The sequence below is a fragment of the Gobius niger genome (genome assembly GCF_951799975.1).
Source record: "Gobius niger genome assembly, chromosome: 16".
In the NCBI taxonomy this organism is placed as follows: domain Eukaryota; kingdom Metazoa; phylum Chordata; class Actinopteri; order Gobiiformes; family Gobiidae; genus Gobius; species Gobius niger.
This window is the reverse complement of record NC_136867.1, coordinates 31,500,537-31,520,127: the sequence shown is the minus strand read 5'-3', so window position 1 is coordinate 31,520,127 and position 19,591 is coordinate 31,500,537. Positions and strand designations below refer to the sequence as shown.

Here is a 19,591-nt window from a genome sequence, read left to right as displayed (position 1 = left end):
ACTTTATATCACTTTATCACTTAATATCACTTTATATCACTTTATCACTTAATATCACTTTATATCACTTTATATCACTTTATATCACTTTATATCACTTTATCACTTAATATCACTTAATATCACTTTATATCACTTTATATCACTTAATATCACTTAATATCACTTTATATCACTTTATATCACTTTATATCACTTTATCACTTAATATCACTTTATATCACTTTATATCACTTTATCACTTAATATCACTTAATATCACTTTATATCACTTAATATCACTTTATATCACTTTATATCACTTTATATCACTTTATATCACTTTATATCACTTTATCACTTAATATCACTTTATATCACTTTATATCACTTTATATCACTTTATATCACTTTATCACTTAATATCACTTTATATCAATTTATATAACTGTATATCACTTTATATCACTTTATATCACTTTATATCACTTTATCACTTAATATCACTTTATATCACTTTATATCACTTTATCACTTCATCACTTTATATCACTTTATATCACTTAATATCACTTTAAATCACTTAATATCACTTTAAATCACTTTAAATCACTTTATATCACTTTATATCAATTTATCACTTTATATCACTTAATATCACTTTATCACTTTATATCACTTAATATCACTTTATATCACTTAATATCACTTTATATCACTTTATATCACTTTATATCACTTTATATCACTTTATCACTTTATATCACTTAATATCACTTTATCACTTTATATCACTTAATATCACTTTATATCACTTAATATCACTTTATATCACTTAATATCACTTTATCACTTTATATCACTTAATATCACTTTATCACTTAATATCACTGTATATCACTGTATATCACTTTATATCACTTTATATCACTTTATATCACTTTATATCACTTAATATCACTTTATATCACTTTATATCACTTTATATCACTTTGTCACTTTATATCACTTTATATCACTTTATCACTTTAAATCACTTAATATCACTTTAAATCACTTTAAATCACTTTATATCACTTTATATCAATTTATCACTTTATATCACTTAATATCACTTAATATCACTTTATATCACTTAATATCACTTTATATCACTTTATATCACTTTATATCACTTAATATCACTTTATCACTTAATATCACTTTATATCACTTTATCACTTTATATCACTTAATATCACTTTATCACTTTATATCACTTAATATCACTTTATCACTTTAAATCACTTAATATCACTTTAAATCACTTTAAATCACTTTATATCACTTTATATCACTTTATATCAATTTATATCACTTTATATCACTTTATATCACTTTATATCACTTTATCACTTTATCACTTTATATCACTTTATCACTTTAAATCACTTAATATCACTTAATATCACTTTAAATCACTTTAAATCACTTTAAATCACTTTATATCACTTTATATCACTTTATATCACTTTATCACTTTATATCACTATATCACTTTATATCACTTTATATCAATTTATCACTTAATATCACTTTATATCACTTAATATCACTTTATATCACTTTATATCACTTTATCACTTATATCACTTTATATCACTTTATATCACTTAATATCACTTAATATCACTTAATATCACTTTATTTCACTTAATATCACTTTATATCACTTTATATCACTTTATCACTTATATCACTTTATATCACTTTATATCACTTTATATCACTTTATCACTTATATCACTTTATATCACTTTATATCACTTTATATCACTTTATATCACTTTATCACTTTATATCACTTTATATCACTTAATATCACTTTATATCACTTAATATCACTTAATATCACTTTATATCACTTTATATCACTCTATCACTTAATATCACTTAATATCACTTTATATCACTTTATATCACTTTATATCACTTAATATCACTTAATATCACTTTATATCACTTTATATCACTTTATATCACTTTATCACATAATATCACTTTATATCACTTTATATCACTTTATCACTTAATATCACTTAATATCACTTTATATCACTTAATATCACTTTATATCACTTTATATCACTTTATATCACTTTATATCACTTTATATCACTTTATCACTTTATATCACTTTATATCACTTTATATCACTTTATATCACTTTATCACTTAATATCACTTTATATCAATTTATATAACTGTATATCACTTTATATCACTTTATATCACTTTATATCACTTTATCACTTAATATCACTTTATATCACTTTATATCACTTTATCACTTCATCACTTTATATCACTTTATATCACTTAATATCACTTTAAATCACTTAATATCACTTTAAATCACTTTAAATCACTTTATATCACTTTATATCAATTTATCACTTTATATCACTTAATATCACTTTATCACTTTATATCACTTAATATCACTTTATATCACTTAATATCACTTTATATCACTTTATATCACTTTATATCACTTTATATCACTTTATCACTTTATATCACTTAATATCACTTTATCACTTTATATCACTTAATATCACTTTATATCACTTAATATCACTTTATATCACTTAATATCACTTTATCACTTTATATCACTTAATATCACTTTATCACTTAATATCACTGTATATCACTGTATATCACTGTATATCACTTTATATCACTTTATATCACTTTATATCACTTTATATCACTTAATATCACTTTATATCACTTTATATCACTTTATATCACTTTGTCACTTTATATCACTTTATATCACTTTATCACTTTAAATCACTTAATATCACTTTAAATCACTTTAAATCACTTTATATCACTTTATATCAATTTATCACTTTATATCACTTAATATCACTTAATATCACTTTATATCACTTAATATCACTTTATATCACTTTATATCACTTTATATCACTTAATATCACTTTATCACTTAATATCACTTTATATCACTTTATCACTTTATATCACTTAATATCACTTTATCACTTTATATCACTTAATATCACTTTATCACTTTAAATCACTTAATATCACTTTAAATCACTTTAAATCACTTTATATCACTTTATATCACTTTATATCAATTTATATCACTTTATATCACTTTATATCACTTTATATCACTTTATCACTTTATCACTTTATATCACTTTATCACTTTAAATCACTTAATATCACTTAATATCACTTTAAATCACTTTAAATCACTTTAAATCACTTTAAATCACTTTATATCACTTTATATCACTTTATATCACTTTATCACTTTATATCACTATATCACTTTATATCACTTTATATCAATTTATCACTTAATATCACTTTATATCACTTAATATCACTTTATATCACTTTATATCACTTTATCACTTATATCACTTTATATCACTTTATATCACTTTATATCACTTTATCACTTATATCACTTTATATCACTTTATATCACTTTATATCACTTTATATCACTTTATCACTTTATATCACTTTATATCACTTTATATCACTCTATCACTTAATATCACTTTATATCACTTCGTGATGCGGCCGCAGGTAAACAAACGACTGTAGATCCGGTCACTGAGCAGATCACTCCGCCGCTGCGTAGCAACAACCAGGAACTGATGCTGCTCAAATATAAGTTCTTTTCAAACATGATTCAGTCACACAGACATGTATGTGGTCAGTGCACTAGCCTAGCACTAGCCTAGCACTAGCCTAGCACTAGCCTAGCACTAGCCTAGCACCACTAAACTCTTCAAATATAAGAACTGCATGAATGAAGACAACAACACTCTGGATAAGTAGGAAGTAGGAGGCCCTAAGTCAAAAATGGTAAAATCCTGAAATATCCCTTTAACTCTAATCACTATATTTTGTCAGCTTTGCCTTTTTTCTTCCTGCTGTTATTTAGCATCACTTCAGAAACATCACCTTTATACATTTCAACAATTTCAAGCACTGAATGTTTGGATTTTCTGAGTTGGATGGATCTGTAAATGAATCGACCTGTTGGGATTGAATAAAGTTTCTGAATCTGCTTTTTCTGCAGGACTGGGATCAGCCTGGACCACACCTGTTCCCCAGGTGAGCTCTGACTCCGCCCCTCGCTCCTTTACACACACTAAAACATGTACAACATCACCCTGTGTTTGTCCACAGCTCCGCCCTCTCCTCTCAGAGCTCCGCCCTCTCCCCCCAGAGCTCCGCCCTCTCCTCTCAGAGCTCCGGCCTCTCCCCCCAGAGCTCCGCCCTCTCCTCCCCGTCCCGCTGTGAGGAGGAGCCTGTCAGGACCCGGCCTGATGGAGGCGGAGCCTAAAGTGGACAGGTAATGCAAACTGATGGGCGGGGCCAGTCCATCTGCGCTCACTCCTCAGAGCGATTAAAGTGCGGCCCGGGGGCCAAATGTGGCCCTCAGGCTTTGTCTGCATAGATAGTTAAAGGAGCGTTTTTCCAGCCTGAGGTCTGCTCTTACCTGAGCTTAGACGAGTTGATGAGTACCTGTGTTCTTACCTGGGCTTAGACGAGTTGATGAGTACCTGTGTTCTTACCTGAGCTTAGACGAGTTGATGAGTACCTGTGTTCTTACCTGGGCTTAGACGAGTTGATGAGTACCTGTGCTCTTACCTGAGCTTAGACGAGTTGATGAGTACCTGTGTTCTTACCTGAGCTTAGACGAGTTGATGAGTACCTGTGTTCTTACCTGAGCTTAGACGAGTTGATGAGTACCTGTGTTCTTACCTGGGCTTAGACGAGTTGATGAGTACCTGTGTTCTTACCTGGGCTTAGACGAGTTGATGAGTACCTGTGTTCTTACCTGAGCTTAGATGAGTTGATGAGTACCTGTGTTCTTACCTGAGCTCAGACGAGTTGATGAGTACCTGTGTTCTTACCTGAGCTTAGACGAGTTGATGAGTACCTGTGTTCTTACCTGAGCTTAGACGAGTTGATGAGTACCTGTGCTCTTACCTGGGCTTAGACGAGTTGATGAGTACCTGTGTTCTTACCTGAGCTTAGATGAGTTGATGAGTACCTGTGCTCTTACCTGAGCTTAGACGAGTTGATGAGTACCTGTGTTCTGACCTGAGCTTAGACGAGTTGATGAGTACCTGTGTTCTTACCTGAGCTTAGATGAGTTGATGAGTACCTGTGTTCTTACCTGGGCTTAGACGAGTTGATGAGTACCTGTGTTCTTACCTGAGCTCAGACGAGTTGATGAGTACCTGTGTTCTTACCTGAGCTTAGACGAGTTGATGAGTACCTGTGTTCTTACCTGAGCTCAGACGAGTTGATGAGTACCTGTGTTCTTACCTGGGCTTAGACGAGTTGATGAGTACCTGTGTTCTTACCTGAGCTTAGACGAGTTGATGAGTACCTGTGCTCTTACCTGAGCTTAGACGAGTTGATGAGTACCTGTGCTCTTACCTGAGCTTAGACGAGTTGATGAGTACCTGTGTTCTGACCTGAGCTTAGACGAGTTGATGAGTACCTGTGTTCTTACCTGAGCTTAGACGAGTTGATGAGTACCTGTGTTCTGACCTGAGCTTAGACGAGTTGATGAGTACCTGTGTTCTTACCTGAGCTTAGACGAGTTGATGAGTACCTGTGTTCTTACCTGAGCTTAGACGAGTTGATGAGTACCTGTGCTCTTACCTGAGCTTAGACGAGTTGATGAGTACCTGTGTTCTTACCTGGGCTTAGACGAGTTGATGAGTACCTGTGTTCTTACCTGGGCTTAGACGAGTTGATGAGTACCTGTGTTCTTACCTGAGCTTAGATGAGTTGATGAGTACCTGTGTTCTTACCTGAGCTTAGATGAGTTGATGAGTACCTGTGTTCTTACCTGAGCTTAGACGAGTTGATGAGTACCTGTGTTCTTACCTGGGCTTAGACGAGTTGATGAGTACCTGTGTTCTTACCTGGGCTTAGACGAGTTGATGAGTACCTGTGTTCTTACCTGAGCTTAGATGAGTTGATGAGTACCTGTGTTCTTACCTGAGCTTAGATGAGTTGATGAGTACCTGTGTTCTTACCTGGGCTTAGACGAGTTGATGAGTACCTGTGTTCTTACCTGGGCTTAGACGAGTTGATGAGTACCTGTGTTCTTACCTGAGCTTAGACGAGTTGATGAGTACCTGTGTTTGTGCCCGTGGAGGAGCGAGTCGCTCAGTGACACCAGGCATGAGGAGAACCCGTGTGAACCTGTGAGTGAAGTGTTACATATAAACATATATAACATACGTGACTGAGCCATGAGGGAATGACATCATCACATTATACATAACACCCCCTTTAACGCTCATGTATGATCCTAGAACCAGAAACAGGACAGTCATGTTCACTTCTGTAGTACTGGAGTACTGCAGTATTTGCAGTATTGTGTCTTTAAAGCTGCTGTATTTTACTGCAGTATTGGGCTGCTGTAGTGGTCAGGGTGTTGCAGTACTGTAGTACTGTAGTACTGCAGTACTGCAGTACTGCAGTATTTGCAGTATTGTGTGGTGGAAGCCACTGTGTTTTTATTAAAGCTTTTATTGAGCGCTCCTTTTGTCGCCGCCGCGTTTCCGTGACCTTCTCACGCTCTGTTTGTTTTACTTGATTCACGAAACGCTCCGACCTTTCGCTCCAGCGCCGCCGCCGCCGCCGCCGCCGCTCTGCGCCTTATTAAACTGGGTTCACACGCCAAAACGAAATAATATCCACTTTTTACCCAGAAATAAACGGGAGGGAGGGAGGGAGGGGGAGAGGAGAGAGAGAGAGGAGTGAGGGAGGGGGGAGAGAGAGAGGGTGGGGGAGAGGGGGAGGGGGGAGAGATAGAGGGGAGAGAGAGGGGAGGGGGGGAGAGAGGGAGGGGGAGAGAGGGAGAGGAGAGAGAGAGGGGGAGAGAGAGGTAGGGTGGGGGAGAGGGGGAGGGGGGACAGAGAGGGGGGATGGAAAGGGAAGAGAAGGGACTGAAGGAGGAGGCAGAGGCGTCAGTAACAGTAAAGTTACTCCTGTACTTAAGGATGTGTACTTTACTCGAGTAGTATTTGAGTTGAACCTTTTCCTCCATAATGATCCTCTGTGAACAGCAGGGGGCGCTGTGCGGGCGTTCTCATTTACATCAAACACTTATTTCAATGGATTTGACTGAATACTTTGATACTGCAGTATTCTCTACTGCAAATACTGCAGTACTTTCTCTTTACAGTTTTGAGGCGTTGACAGAAAGTGACGTTTAAATGTTTGTTTCAGGATGACGGCGTCGACCAATCAGAGTGCAGCGTTTCTGGACAGAGACAAAAACATCTCATTTTTACTGAAGGAACTCGACTCTCTCCGAGACCTCAACAGCAAGGTACTCCCCCTCCCCCTGAGGTACTCCCCTCCCCCTGAGGTACTCCCCCTCCCCCTGAGGTACTCCCCCTCCCCCCTGAGGTACTCCCCCTCCCCCTGAGGTACTCTGCCTCCCCCCTGAGGTACTCTGCCTCCCCCCTGAGGTACTCCCCCTCCCCCTGAGGTACTCCCCCTCCCCCCTGAGGTACTCTGCCTCCCCCCTGAGGTACTCCCCCTCCCCCTGAGGTACTCCCCCTCCCCCCTGAGTTACTCCCCCTCCCCCCTGAGTCGTGGTTAGCATTAGTCGTGGTTAGCATTAGTCGTGGTTAGCATTAGCCGTGGTTAGCATTAGTCGTGGTTAGCATTAGTCGTGGTCAGCATTAGTCGTGGTTAGCATTAGTCGTGGTTAGCATTAGTCGTGGTTAGCATTAGCCGTGGTCAGCATTAGTCGTGGTTAGCATTAGTCGTGGTCAGCATTAGTCGTGGTCAGCATTAGTCGTGGTTAGCATTAGTTGTGGTTAGCATTAGTCGTGGTTAGCATTAGTCGTGGTTAGCATTAGTCGTGGTTAGCATTAGTCGTGGTCAGCATTAGTCGTGGTTAGCATTAGTCGTGGTTAGCATTAGTCGTGGTCAGCATTAGTCGTGGTCAGCATTAGTCGTGGTTAGCATTAGTCGTGGTTAGCATTAGTCGTGGTTAGCATTAGTCGTGGTTAGCATTAGTCGTGGTTAGCATTAGTCGTGGTCAGCATTAGTCGTGGTTAGCTTTAGTCGTGGTTAGCATTAGTCGTGGTTAGCATTAGTCGTGGTTAGCTTTAGTCGTGGTTAGCATTAGTCGTGGTTAGCATTAGACGTGGTCAGCATTAGTCGTGGTTAGCATTAGTCGTGGTTAGCATTAGTCGTGGTTAGCATTAGTCGTGGTTAGCATTAGTCGTGGTCAGCATTAGTCGTGGTTAGCATTAGTCGTGGTCAGCATTAGTCGTGGTCAGCATTAGTCGTGGTCAGCATTAGCCGTGGTTAGCATTAGCCGTGGTTAGCATTAGTCGTGGTTAGCATTAGTCGTGGTTAGCATTAGCCGTGGTTAGCATTAGTCGTGGTCAGCATTAGTCGTGGTCAGCATTAGTCGTGGTTAGCATTAGTCGTGGTTAGCATTAGTCGTGGTTAGCATTAGCCGTGGTCAGCATTAGTCGTGGTTAGCATTAGTCGTGGTTAGCATTAGTCGTGGTTAGCATTAGTCGTGGTTAGCATTAGTCGTGGTCAGCATTAGTCGTGGTCAGCATTAGTCGTGGTTAGCATTAGTCGTGGTCAGCATTAGTCGTGGTTAGCATTAGTCGTGGTTAGCATTAGTCGTGGTCAGCATTAGTCGTGGTCAGCATTAGTCGTGGTCAGCATTAGTCGTGGTTAGCATTAGTCGTGGTCAGCATTAGTCGTGGTTAGCATTAGTCGTGGTTAGCATTAGTCGTGGTTAGCATTAGTCGTGGTTAGCATTAGTCGTGGTCAGCATTAGTCGTGGTCAGCATTAGCCGTGGTTAGCTTTAGTCGTGGTTAGCATTAGTCGTGGTTAGCATTAGTCGTGGTTAGCATTAGCCGTGGTTAGCATTAGTCGTGGTTAGCATTAATTGTGGTCAGCATTAGTCGTGGTTAGCATTAGTCGTGGTTAGCTTTAGTCGTGGTTAGCATTAGTCGTGGTTAGCATTAGTCGTGGTTAGCATTAGTCGTGGTTAGCATTAGTCGTGGTTAGCATTAGTCGTGGTTAGCATTAGTCGTGGTTAGCATTAGTCGTGGTTAGCATTAATTGTGGTCAGCATTAGTCGTTGTTAGCATTAGTCGTGGTTAGCATTAGTCGTGGTTAGCATTAGTCGTGGTTAGCATTAGTCGTGGTTAGCATTAGCCGTGGTTAGCATTAGTCGTGGTTAGCATTAGTCGTGGTTAGCATTAGTCGTGGTTAGCATTAGTCGTGGTTAGCATTAGTCGTGGTTAGCATTAGTCGTGGTCAGCATTAGTCGTGGTCAGCTTTAGTCGTGGTCAGCATTAGTCGTGGTTAGCATTAGTCGTGGTTAGCATTAGTCGTGGTTAGCATTAGTCGTGGTTAGCATTAGTCGTGGTTAGCATTAGTCGTGGTCAGCATTAGTCGTGGTTAGCTTTAGTCGTGGTTAGCATTAGTCGTGGTTAGCATTAGTCGTGGTTAGCTTTAGTCGTGGTTAGCATTAGTCGTGGTTAGCATTAGCCGTGGTTAGCATTAGCCGTGGTTAGCATTAGTCGTGGTCAGCATTAGTCGTGGTCAGCATTAGTCGTGGTTAGCATTAGTCGTGGTTAGCATTAGCCGTGGTCAGCATTAGTCGTGGTTAGCATTAGTCGTGGTCAGCATTAGTCGTGGTCAGCATTAGTCGTGGTTAGCTTTAGTCGTGGTTAGCATTAGTCGTGGTTAGCATTAGTCGTGGTTAGCTTTAGTCGTGGTTAGCATTAGTCGTGGTTAGCATTAGCCGTGGTTAGCATTAGCCGTGGTTAGCATTAGTCGTGGTCAGCATTAGTCGTGGTCAGCATTAGTCGTGGTCAGCATTAGTCGTGGTTAGCATTAGTCGTGGTTAGCATTAGTCGTGGTTAGCATTAGTCGTGGTTAGCATTAGCCGTGGTCAGCATTAGTCGTGGTTAGCATTAGTCGTGGTTAGCATTAGTCGTGGTTTGCATTAGTCGTGGTTAGCATTAGTCGTGGTCAGCATTAGTCGTGGTTAGCTTTAGTCGTGGTTAGCATTAGTCGTGGTTAGCATTAGTCGTGGTTAGCATTAGTCGTGGTTAGCATTAGTCGTGGTTAGCATTAGTTGTGGTTAGCATTAGTTGTGGTTAGCTTTAGTCGTGGTTAGCATTAGTCGTGGTTAGCATTAGTCGTGGTTAGCTTTAGTCGTGGTTAGCTTTAGTCGTGGTTAGCATTAGTCGTGGTTAGCATTAGTCGTGGTTAGCATTAGTCGTGGTTAGCATTAGTCGTGGTTAGCATTAGTCGTGGTTAGCATTAGTCGTGGTTAGCATTAGTCGTGGTTAGCATTAGTCGTGGTTAGCATTAGTCGTGGTTAGCATTAGTCGTGGTTAGCATTAGCCGTGGTTAGCATTAGCCGTGGTTAGCATTAGTCGTGGTTAGCATTAGCCGTGGTTAGCATTAGTCGTGGTTAGCATTAGTCGTGGTTAGCATTAGTCGTGGTTAGCATTAGCCGTGGTTAGCATTAGCCGTGGTTAGCATTAGCCGTGGTTAGCATTAGCCGTGGTTAGCATTAGTTGTGGTCAGCATTAGTCGTGGTTAGCATTAGTCGTGGTTAGCATTAGTCGTGGTTAGCATTAGCCGTGGTTAGCATTACTCGTGGTTAGCATTAGCCGTGGTCAGCATTAGTTGTGGTCAGCATTAGTCGTGGTTAGCATTAGTCGTGGTTAGCATTAGTCGTGGTTAGCATTAGCCGTGGTTAGCATTAGTCGTGGTTAGCATTAGCCGTGGTTAGCATTAGTCGTGGTCAGCATTAGTTGTGGTCAGCATTAGCTGTTAGCTGAGGGTTAGGGTTATAGAGGGTTAGGGGTATATAGGGTTAGGGGTATATAGGGTTAGGGGTGTAGAGGGTTAGGGGTATATAGGGTTAGGGGTATATAGGGTTAGGGGTATATAGGGTTAGGGGTGTAGAGGGTTAGGGGTATATAGGGTTAGGGGTATATAGGGTTAGGGGTGTAGAGGGTTAGGGGTATAGAGGGTTAGGGGTATATAGGGTTAGGGGTATATAGGGTTAGGGGTGTAGAGGGTTAGGGGTGTATAGGGTTAGGGGTGTAGAGGGTTAGGGGGGTGTAGAGGGTTAGGGGTATAGAGGGTTAGGGGTATAGAGGGTTAGGGGGGTGTAGAGGGTTAGGGGTATAGAGGGTTAGGGGTATATAGGGTTAGGGGTATAGAGGGTTAGGGGTGTATAGGGTTAAGGGTGTATAGGGTTAGGGGTATAGAGGGTTAGGGGTATAGAGGGTTAGGGGTATAGAGGGTTAGGGGTATATAGGGTTAGGGGTATAGAGGGTTAGGGGTATAGAGGGTTAGGGGTATAGAGGGTTAGGGGTATAGAGGGTTAGGGGTATATAGGGTTAGGGGTATAGAGGGTTAGGGGTATATAGGGTTAGGGGTATATAGGGTTAGGGGTATATAGGGTTAGGGGTATAGAGGGTTAGGGGTATAGAGGGTTAGGGGTATATAGGGTTAGGGGTATATAGGGTTAGGGGTATATAGGGTTAGGGGTATAGAGGGTTAGGGGTATATAGGGTTAGGGGTATATAGGGTTAGGGGTATATAGGGTTAGGGGTATAGAGGGTTAGGGGTATAGAGGGTTAGGGGTATATAGGGTTAGGGGTATAGAGGGTTAGGGGTATATAGGGTTAGGGGTGTAGAGGGTTAGGGGTATAGAGGGTTAGGGGTGTAGAAGGTTAGGGGTATAGAGGGTTAGGGGTGTAGAAGGTTAGGGGTATATAGGGTTAGGGGTATATAGGGTTAGGGGTATAGAGGGTTAGGGGTATAGAGGGTTAGGGGTGTATAGGGTTAGGGGTATATAGGGTTAGGGGTATATAGGGTTAGGGGTATAGAGGGTTAGGGGTGTATAGGGTTAGGGGTATAGAGGGTTAGGGGTGTAGAAGGTTAGGGGTATAGAGGGTTAGGGGTGTATAGGGTTAGGGGTATAGAGGGTTAGGGGTGTAGAAGGTTAGGGGTATAGAGGGTTAGGGGTGTAGAAGGTTAGGGGTATATAGGGTTAGGGGTATATAGGGTTAGGGGTATAGAGGGTTAGGGGTATAGAGGGTTAGGGGTATATAGGGTTAGGGGTATAGAGGGTTAGGGGTGTAGAAGGTTAGGGGTATAGAGGGTTAGGGGTATATAGGGTTAGGGGTATATAGGGTTAGGGGTATATAGGGTTAGGGGTATAGAGGGTTAGGGGTGTAGAAGGTTAGGGGTATAGAGGGTTAGGGGTGTAGAAGGTTAGGGGTATATAGGGTTAGGGGTATATAGGGTTAGGGGTATAGAGGGTTAGGGGTATAGAGGGTTAGGGGTATATAGGGTTAGGGGTGTAGAAGGTTAGGGGTATAGAGGGTTAGGGGTATAGAGGGTTAGGGGTATAGAGGGTTAGGGGTATATAGGGTTAGGGGTATAGAGGGTTAGGGGTATATAGGGTTAGGGGTATAGAGGGTTAGGGGTGTAGAAGGTTAGGGGTATAGAGGGTTAGGGGTATATAGGGTTAGGGGTATATAGGGTTAGGGGTATATAGGGTTAGGGGTATAGAGGGTTAGGGGTATATAGGGTTAGGGGTATATAGGGTTAGGGGTGTAGAAGGTTAGGGGTATATAGGGTTAGGGGTATATAGGGTTAGGGGTATAGAGGGTTAGGGGTATAGAGGGTTAGGGGTGTATAGGGTTAGGGGTATATAGGGTTAGGGGTGTATAGGGTTAGGGGTATAGAGGGTTAGGGGTGTAGAAGGTTAGGGGTATAGAGGGTTAGGGGTGTAGAAGGTTAGGGGTATATAGGGTTAGGGGTATATAGGGTTAGGGGTATAGAGGGTTAGGGGTATAGAGGGTTAGGGGTATATAGGGTTAGGGGTATAGAGGGTTAGGGGTGTAGAAGGTTAGGGGTATAGAGGGTTAGGGGTATATAGGGTTAGGGGTATATAGGGTTAGGGGTATATAGGGTTAGGGGTATAGAGGGTTAGGGGTGTAGAAGGTTAGGGGTATAGAGGGTTAGGGGTGTAGAAGGTTAGGGGTATATAGGGTTAGGGGTATATAGGGTTAGGGGTATAGAGGGTTAGGGGTATAGAGGGTTAGGGGTATATAGGGTTAGGGGTGTAGAAGGTTAGGGGTATAGAGGGTTAGGGGTATAGAGGGTTAGGGGTATAGAGGGTTAGGGGTATATAGGGTTAGGGGTATAGAGGGTTAGGGGTATATAGGGTTAGGGGTATAGAGGGTTAGGGGTGTAGAAGGTTAGGGGTATAGAGGGTTAGGGGTATATAGGGTTAGGGGTATATAGGGTTAGGGGTATATAGGGTTAGGGGTATAGAGGGTTAGGGGTATATAGGGTTAGGGGTATATAGGGTTAGGGGTATATAGGGTTAGGGGTATAGAGGGTTAGGGGTATAGAGGGTTAGGGGTATATAGGGTTAGGGGTATATAGGGTTAGGGGTATATAGGGTTAGGGGTATAGAGGGTTAGGGGTGTAGAGGGTTAGGGGTATATAGGGTTAGGGGTATAGAGGGTTAGGGGTATATAGGGTTAGGGGTATAGAGGGTTAGGGGTGTATAGGGTATAACTGAACTACGGCCTGGTGTTTGTGCAGCTCCAGGAGCAGCTGGTGCAGAAGGAGAAGGATCTGCAGAGACGAGACATCGATGACCAGCTCCGACAGAGGCGGAGCCAGGAGGAGGCGTGGTCTAAGACCACAGGTAAGACTCACCTGTGCACGGCCATCAACCACTTCTCTAACCCACTGGCCACTTCAACCACAAGTCAACCACACGCTCCCACGACAGAGGTCATCATGACGTGTTTCAGAGCTGTGTTTAAATATCTGTGTTTTACTTCAGAGCTGTATTTAAATATCTGTGTTTTACTTCAGAGCTGTATTTAAATATCTGTGTTTTACTTCAGAGCTGTATTTAAATATCTGTGTTTTACTTCAGAGCTGTATTTAAATATCTGTGTTTTGTATTTAAATATCTGTGTTTTACTTCAGAGCTGTATTTAAATATGTTTGTTTTATTTCAGAGCTGTATTTAAATATCTGTGTTTTATTACAGAGCTGTATTTAAATATCTGTGTTTTGTATTTAAATATCTGTGTTTTACTTCAGAGCTGTATTTAAATATCTGTGTTTTATTTCAGAGCTGTATTTAAATATCTGTGTTTTGTATTTAAATATCTGTGTTTTACTTCAGAGCTGTATTTAAATATCTGTGTTTTATTTCAGAGCTGTATTTAAATATCTGTGTTTTATTTCAGAGCTGTATTTAAATATCTGTGTTTTATTTCAGAGCTGTATTTAAATATCTGTGTTTTGTATTTAAATATCTGTGTTTTATTTCAGAGCTGTATTTAAATATCTGTGTTTTATTTCAGAGCTGTATTTAAATATCTGTGTTTTGTATTTAAATATCTGTGTTTTATTTCAGAGCTGTATTTAAATATCTGTGTTTTATTTCAGAGCTGTATTTAAATATCTGTGTTTTATTTCAGAGCTGTATTTAAATATCTGTGTTTTGTATTTAAATATCTGTGTTTTATTTCAGAGCTGTATTTAAATATCTGTGTTTTATTTCAGAGCTGTATTTAAATATCTGTGTTTTGTATTTAAATATCTGTGTTTTATTTCAGAGCTGTATTTAAATATCTGTGTTTTATTTCAGAGCTGTATTTAAATATCTGTGTTTTATTTCAGAGCTGTATTTAAATATCTGTGTTTTATTTCAGAGCTGTATTTAAATATCTGTGTTTTGTATTTAAATATCTGTGTTTTATTTCAGAGCTGTATTTAAATATCTGTGTTTTATTTCAGAGCTGTATTTAAATATCTGTGTTTTACTTCAGAGCTGTATTTAAATATCTGTGTTTTGTATTTAAATATCTGTGTTTTATTTCAGAGCTGTATTTAAATCTCTGTGTTTTATATTTAAATATGTTTGTTTTATTTCAGAGCTGGTGGAGCAGTTAATGTCGGCCCAAAAAGAGCGGGAGCAGGCGATGATGTCACGACTGCTGTTAGCCAATGAGGAGCGAGATCAGGCCCTGCTCACGGCCCAAAGACTGACGCAGGCTGCAGCCAATCAGTGAGTCCGCTTTGGTCACATGATTACGCTGTGTTAGCATGTGTTAGCGTGTGTTAGCATGTGTTCGCATGTGTTAGCATGTGTTAGCATTACTCTGGTGGAAACTGAAGTAACTCACTTTCGAAAACGCATTTTGGTTTTGGCCGTGAAATCCATAAAAACCATGAGCCACAACGGACCCTCTCCCCCCCCCTCCCCTTCTACCTTTTCTCCCCCTCTCCCCCCCCCCCTCCCCTTCTACATTTTCTCCCCCTCTCCCCCCCCCCTCCCCTTCTACCTTTTCTCCCCCTCTCCTCCCCCCCACCTCCCCTTCTACCTTTTCTCCCCCTCTCCCCCCCCCCCTCCCCTAATTCCCCTCTCTCTTGTAGAGCTGCCTCTCGGAGCGTCTCATTTCCTTAAACCTCTCTCGGCTCCTGATCCCTCATCTCCTCATCTGCCTCCTAACTCCTCATCTCCTAAGTCCTTAACTCCCTCCTATATCTCCTCCCTCCTTATCTGCTCGCGGCTAATATGGAGCTCTTTATCTCCTCGCCTCCTCGCCTCCTCGCCTCCTCGCCTCCTCATCCTCGCCTCCTCGCCTCCTCTCGGATCAGGGTCTGAGCAGAACCTTAAAGCTGACGTACCTGACTTTCTGTGGGGGTAGAGGAAGTTTATTTTTCCCTCACAGAGTCTGTTTTAAACACGGCAATAAGTACGCCTTTACCTTCACCCACAGGTTTACTGAGCGATAAGGCTTTAGTCTGCTGTTATAGCCACAGCTGCCCTGGGGTAGACTGATGGAAGCCAGGCTGCCAGTCTGTGCCATCGGCCCCTCCCACCACCACTCACAATAAAACAATATTGAAAATTCGAGCCGCGCCGTATGTCCGCGGGTTTTCCGCGGTTTTCCGATAGTTTTGGGCGGGTTTGGCTGCTCAGACCTGGCAACCCTGGACCAGGCCCTTCCTGCTCAGGGATCAGGGGCCGGTCCTGTTTCACTTTGGTCCTGGTTCAGACCTGGTTTAGTCCTGGTTTAGTCCTGGTTTAGTCCTGGTTTAGACCTGCTTTAGACCTGCTTTAGTCCTGGTTTAGTCCTGGTTTAGACCTGCTTTAGACCTGCTTTAGTCCTCCTTCAGACCTGGCTCAGACCTGGTTTAGTCCCGCTGTAGACCTGGTTTAGTCCCGGTTTAGTCCCGGTTTAGACCTGGTTCAGTCCCGCTTTAGACCTGGTTTAGTCCCGCTTTAGACCTGGTTTAGTCCCGGTTTAGTCCCGGTTTAGACCTGGTTCAGTCCCGCTGTAGTCCCGCTTTAGACCTGGTTTAGTCCCGCTTTAGACCTGGTTTAGTCCCGCTTTAGACCTGGTTTAGTCCCGCTTTAGACCTGGTTTAGTCCCGTTTTAGTCCCGGTTTAGACCTGGTTCAGTCCCGCTGTAGTCCCAGTTTAGACCTGGTTCAGTCCCGCGTTAGTCCCGGTTTAGTCCTGGTTTAGTCCCACTGTAGTCCCGCTTTAGACCTGGTTTAGTCCCGGTTTAGTCCCGGTTCAGTCCCGCTGTAGTCCCAGTTTAGACCTGGTTCAGTCCCACTGTAGTCCCGCTTTAGACCTGGTTTAGTCCCGCGTTAGTCCCGGTTTAGTCCTGCTGTAGTCCCGGTTTAGACCTGGCTCAGTCCGGCGTTAGTCCCGGTTTAGACCCGGTTTAGTCCTGCTGTAGTCCCGGTTTAGACCTGGCTCAGTCCGGCGTTAGTCCCGGTTTAGTCCCGGTTTAGTCCCGCTGTAGTCCCGGTTCAGTCCGGCGTTAGTCCCGGTTCAGACCTGGTTTAGTCCTGGTTTAGTCCCGGTTAAGTCCCGCTGTAGTCCCGGTTTAGACCTGGCTCAGACCTGGTTTAGACCTGGTTCAGTCCCGGTTTAGACCTGGTTCAGTCCCGCGTTAGTCCCGCTGTAGTCCCGGTTCAGTCCCGCGTTAGTCCTGGTTTAGTCCTGGTTCAGTCCCGCGTTAGTCCCGGTTCAGACCTGGTTCAGTCCCGCGTTAGTCCCGGTTCAGACCTGGTTCAGTCCCGCGTTAGTCCCGGTTTAGACCTGGTTCAGTCCCGGTTTAGACCTGGTTCAGTCCCGCGTTAGTCCCGCTGTAGTCCCGGTTCAGTCCCGCGTTAGTCCCGGTTCAGACCTGGTTTAGTCCCGCTGTAGTCCCGGTTTAGACCTGGTTTAGACCCGCTGTAGTCCCGGTTTAGTCCCGGTCCGGGGGCCTTATTGCGGCTGCGTCCTGAGTCGCTCTTTATTACACTTTTATTACAGTTTATTGTGGAGGCTGGACCTGGACCAGGCCCGGACTCTTCAGGGACCAGGTTTAATCAAGTCCGACTCAGGACGAGAACTGGACTGAGACCAGGATCATCACCGACAGATGAGAAGTGAGAGGAGGAAATGAAAGAGAGGGGGGGGCGGGAGAGCAGGGGGGGGCAGGAGGGGGGGGGCAGCAGAGGGGGGGGGCAGGGGGGGGGATAAAGCTGAGGACGAGCGTTTCAAAAAGAGAAATCTGGATTTAAATAAAGATGAGTTGAGGAGATAATGAAGTGGATCAGATTCTCCCCCTCAGGCCTAGCGCCACCTGGAGGCCGCTCTGTCCCTGCAGGAGCCGTGTTCCTCCGTGTTCCTCCGGGTTCCTCCGTGTTCCTCCGTGTTCCTCCGTGTTCCTCTGGGTTCCTCCGTGTTCCTCCGTGTTCCTCCTTGTTCCTCCTTGTTCCTCCTTGTTCCTCCGGGTTCCTCCGGGTTCATTATTGTGTCCTCTTCCGACGCCTTTATGAGTCAGACAGTGTAAAGAATAAATAATAAATAAATAAGGACTGACAGTCATGTGACCTGAGAGAGTGGACACTGGACTTCGGGACAGTTTTTGTTTCATGTGAATCGGCCTCAGGAATTGCACAGGAATAAGCAACAAACTCAGACTCGACATCTGCATGAAGACGGTTACTACGGTTACGCCTCAGTCTGGACTCCAGGCCCTTTAAGGCTCAGTCCAGATGAAGACCTCAGGGAGGAGCTTCAGGCTGAACCTCCCTGATCTCTGGACTCCAGGCCCTTTAAGGCTCAGTCCAGATGAAGACCTCAGGGAGGAGCTTCAGGCTGAACCTCCCTGATCTCTGGACTCCAGGCCCTTTAAGGCTCAGTCCAGATGAAGACCTCAGGGAGGAGCTTCAGGCTGAACCTCCCTGATCTCACTTCAGCAGCAGAGGACAGATGAAGACTCAAGAACCTTCAGTGAAGATGTCATGTAGAGACGTTTAGTCTGTTTCCATAGTTACCACACTAACTACAGAACATATTGTAGGCTGTTAACGATGTAGTGACGTCATGTGCGCCCCCCAGTGGCTCCTGACGGACCTGAGGCGTCGCTTTAAATGTGACTTTGTGTTTTTCATGAGGAACATTTGTGTGTCTGCAGGTTTTCTGTGGAGCTGGACTCAGTGGACGACTGTGACCTGGTGAGGACCTGACCCCTGACCCCTGACCTCTGTCTGTCTGTCTGTCTGTCTGTCTGTCTGTCTGTCTGTCTGTCTGTCTGTCTGTCTGTCTGTCTGTCTGTCTGTCTGTCTGTCTGTCTGTCTGTCTGTCTGTCTGTCTGTCTGTCTGTCTGTCTGTCTGTCTGTCTGTCTGTCTGTCTGTCTGTCTGTCTGTCTGTCTGTCTGTCTGTCTCCCATTCGCACATGTGAAGCCCGATTTTTATCATCATGTGTTAAAGTCACAGTCCTAAACTAAAAATCCAAATTTGGCGCGATAGCGCCCCCTATAGGAATTATATGGTGAGTACAAATTTTAGTTTTACGAAAATGAAAATAATTTGGCACAAAAGTCTATTTGGTCGCTCCGATCAGAAAAGTCAATCACACCTATGCCATATTTTTCACGGTGTTGCCGTAGCGATGACCAGAATGTCCCGTTTTATTCTGATGGAAAAATGTTAAACTCCATAATTCAGCAACATGAGCTTTTTCTATCTCTGAGGAAAACCTGGTGAAGAAGATCTAGAGAAGTGAGGAACCAAAGCTTATCAAAGTACTTGGACGAACTAAAAGTATTTTCAACCCTAAGTAAAATTTTAAAATATGCTTCAGTTTGCAGATATAGTGTGATGCTAATTCATACACGACGCTGCAAATTATTATAAAAATTGTATTTCAGTGTCAAAAAGGAAAAAAAAAAGTGATGGTTTTGTGTCTCAGTTTGAATCACTGACATGAATCTCAGACCTGGGAGGATCAGTTTTCAGGTTAAGGGAAAAACTACTGAAAAAGGATGTTCCACCTGGAGCTGCAGTAGCGCCCCCTGCAGGTGGACTTATGTTGTGTTTAGGACGTCCTGGAGCTGCAGTAGCGCCCCCTGCAGGTGGACTTATGTTGTGGTTTGTTTAGGACGTCCTGGAGCAGCAGTAGCGCCCCCTGCAGGTGGAC

At 42.5% G+C, this 19,591-nt stretch overlaps 1 protein-coding gene across 2 annotated transcripts in view; it reads left to right on the top strand.

The window, feature by feature from the left end:
- mipol1 (mirror-image polydactyly 1) overlaps positions 1–19,591 on the top strand; it is a 47,014-nt gene that overhangs the window by 9,773 nt on the left and 17,650 nt on the right. Inside the window, exons 3-8 of one of the 2 annotated variants that reach the window (XM_079573925.1) lie at positions 4,097–4,131; positions 4,249–4,372; positions 7,279–7,381; positions 13,682–13,787; positions 15,035–15,167; positions 18,586–18,625. In XM_079573925.1, coding sequence (XP_079430051.1) covers positions 4,097–4,131; positions 4,249–4,372; positions 7,279–7,381; positions 13,682–13,787; positions 15,035–15,167; positions 18,586–18,625 — 541 coding nt within the window. Of the gene's footprint in view, positions 1–4,096; positions 4,132–4,206; positions 4,373–7,278; positions 7,382–13,681; positions 13,788–15,034; positions 15,168–18,585; positions 18,626–19,591 lie in introns of both variants that reach the window. The other variant, XM_079573924.1, reaches the window with a different exon arrangement.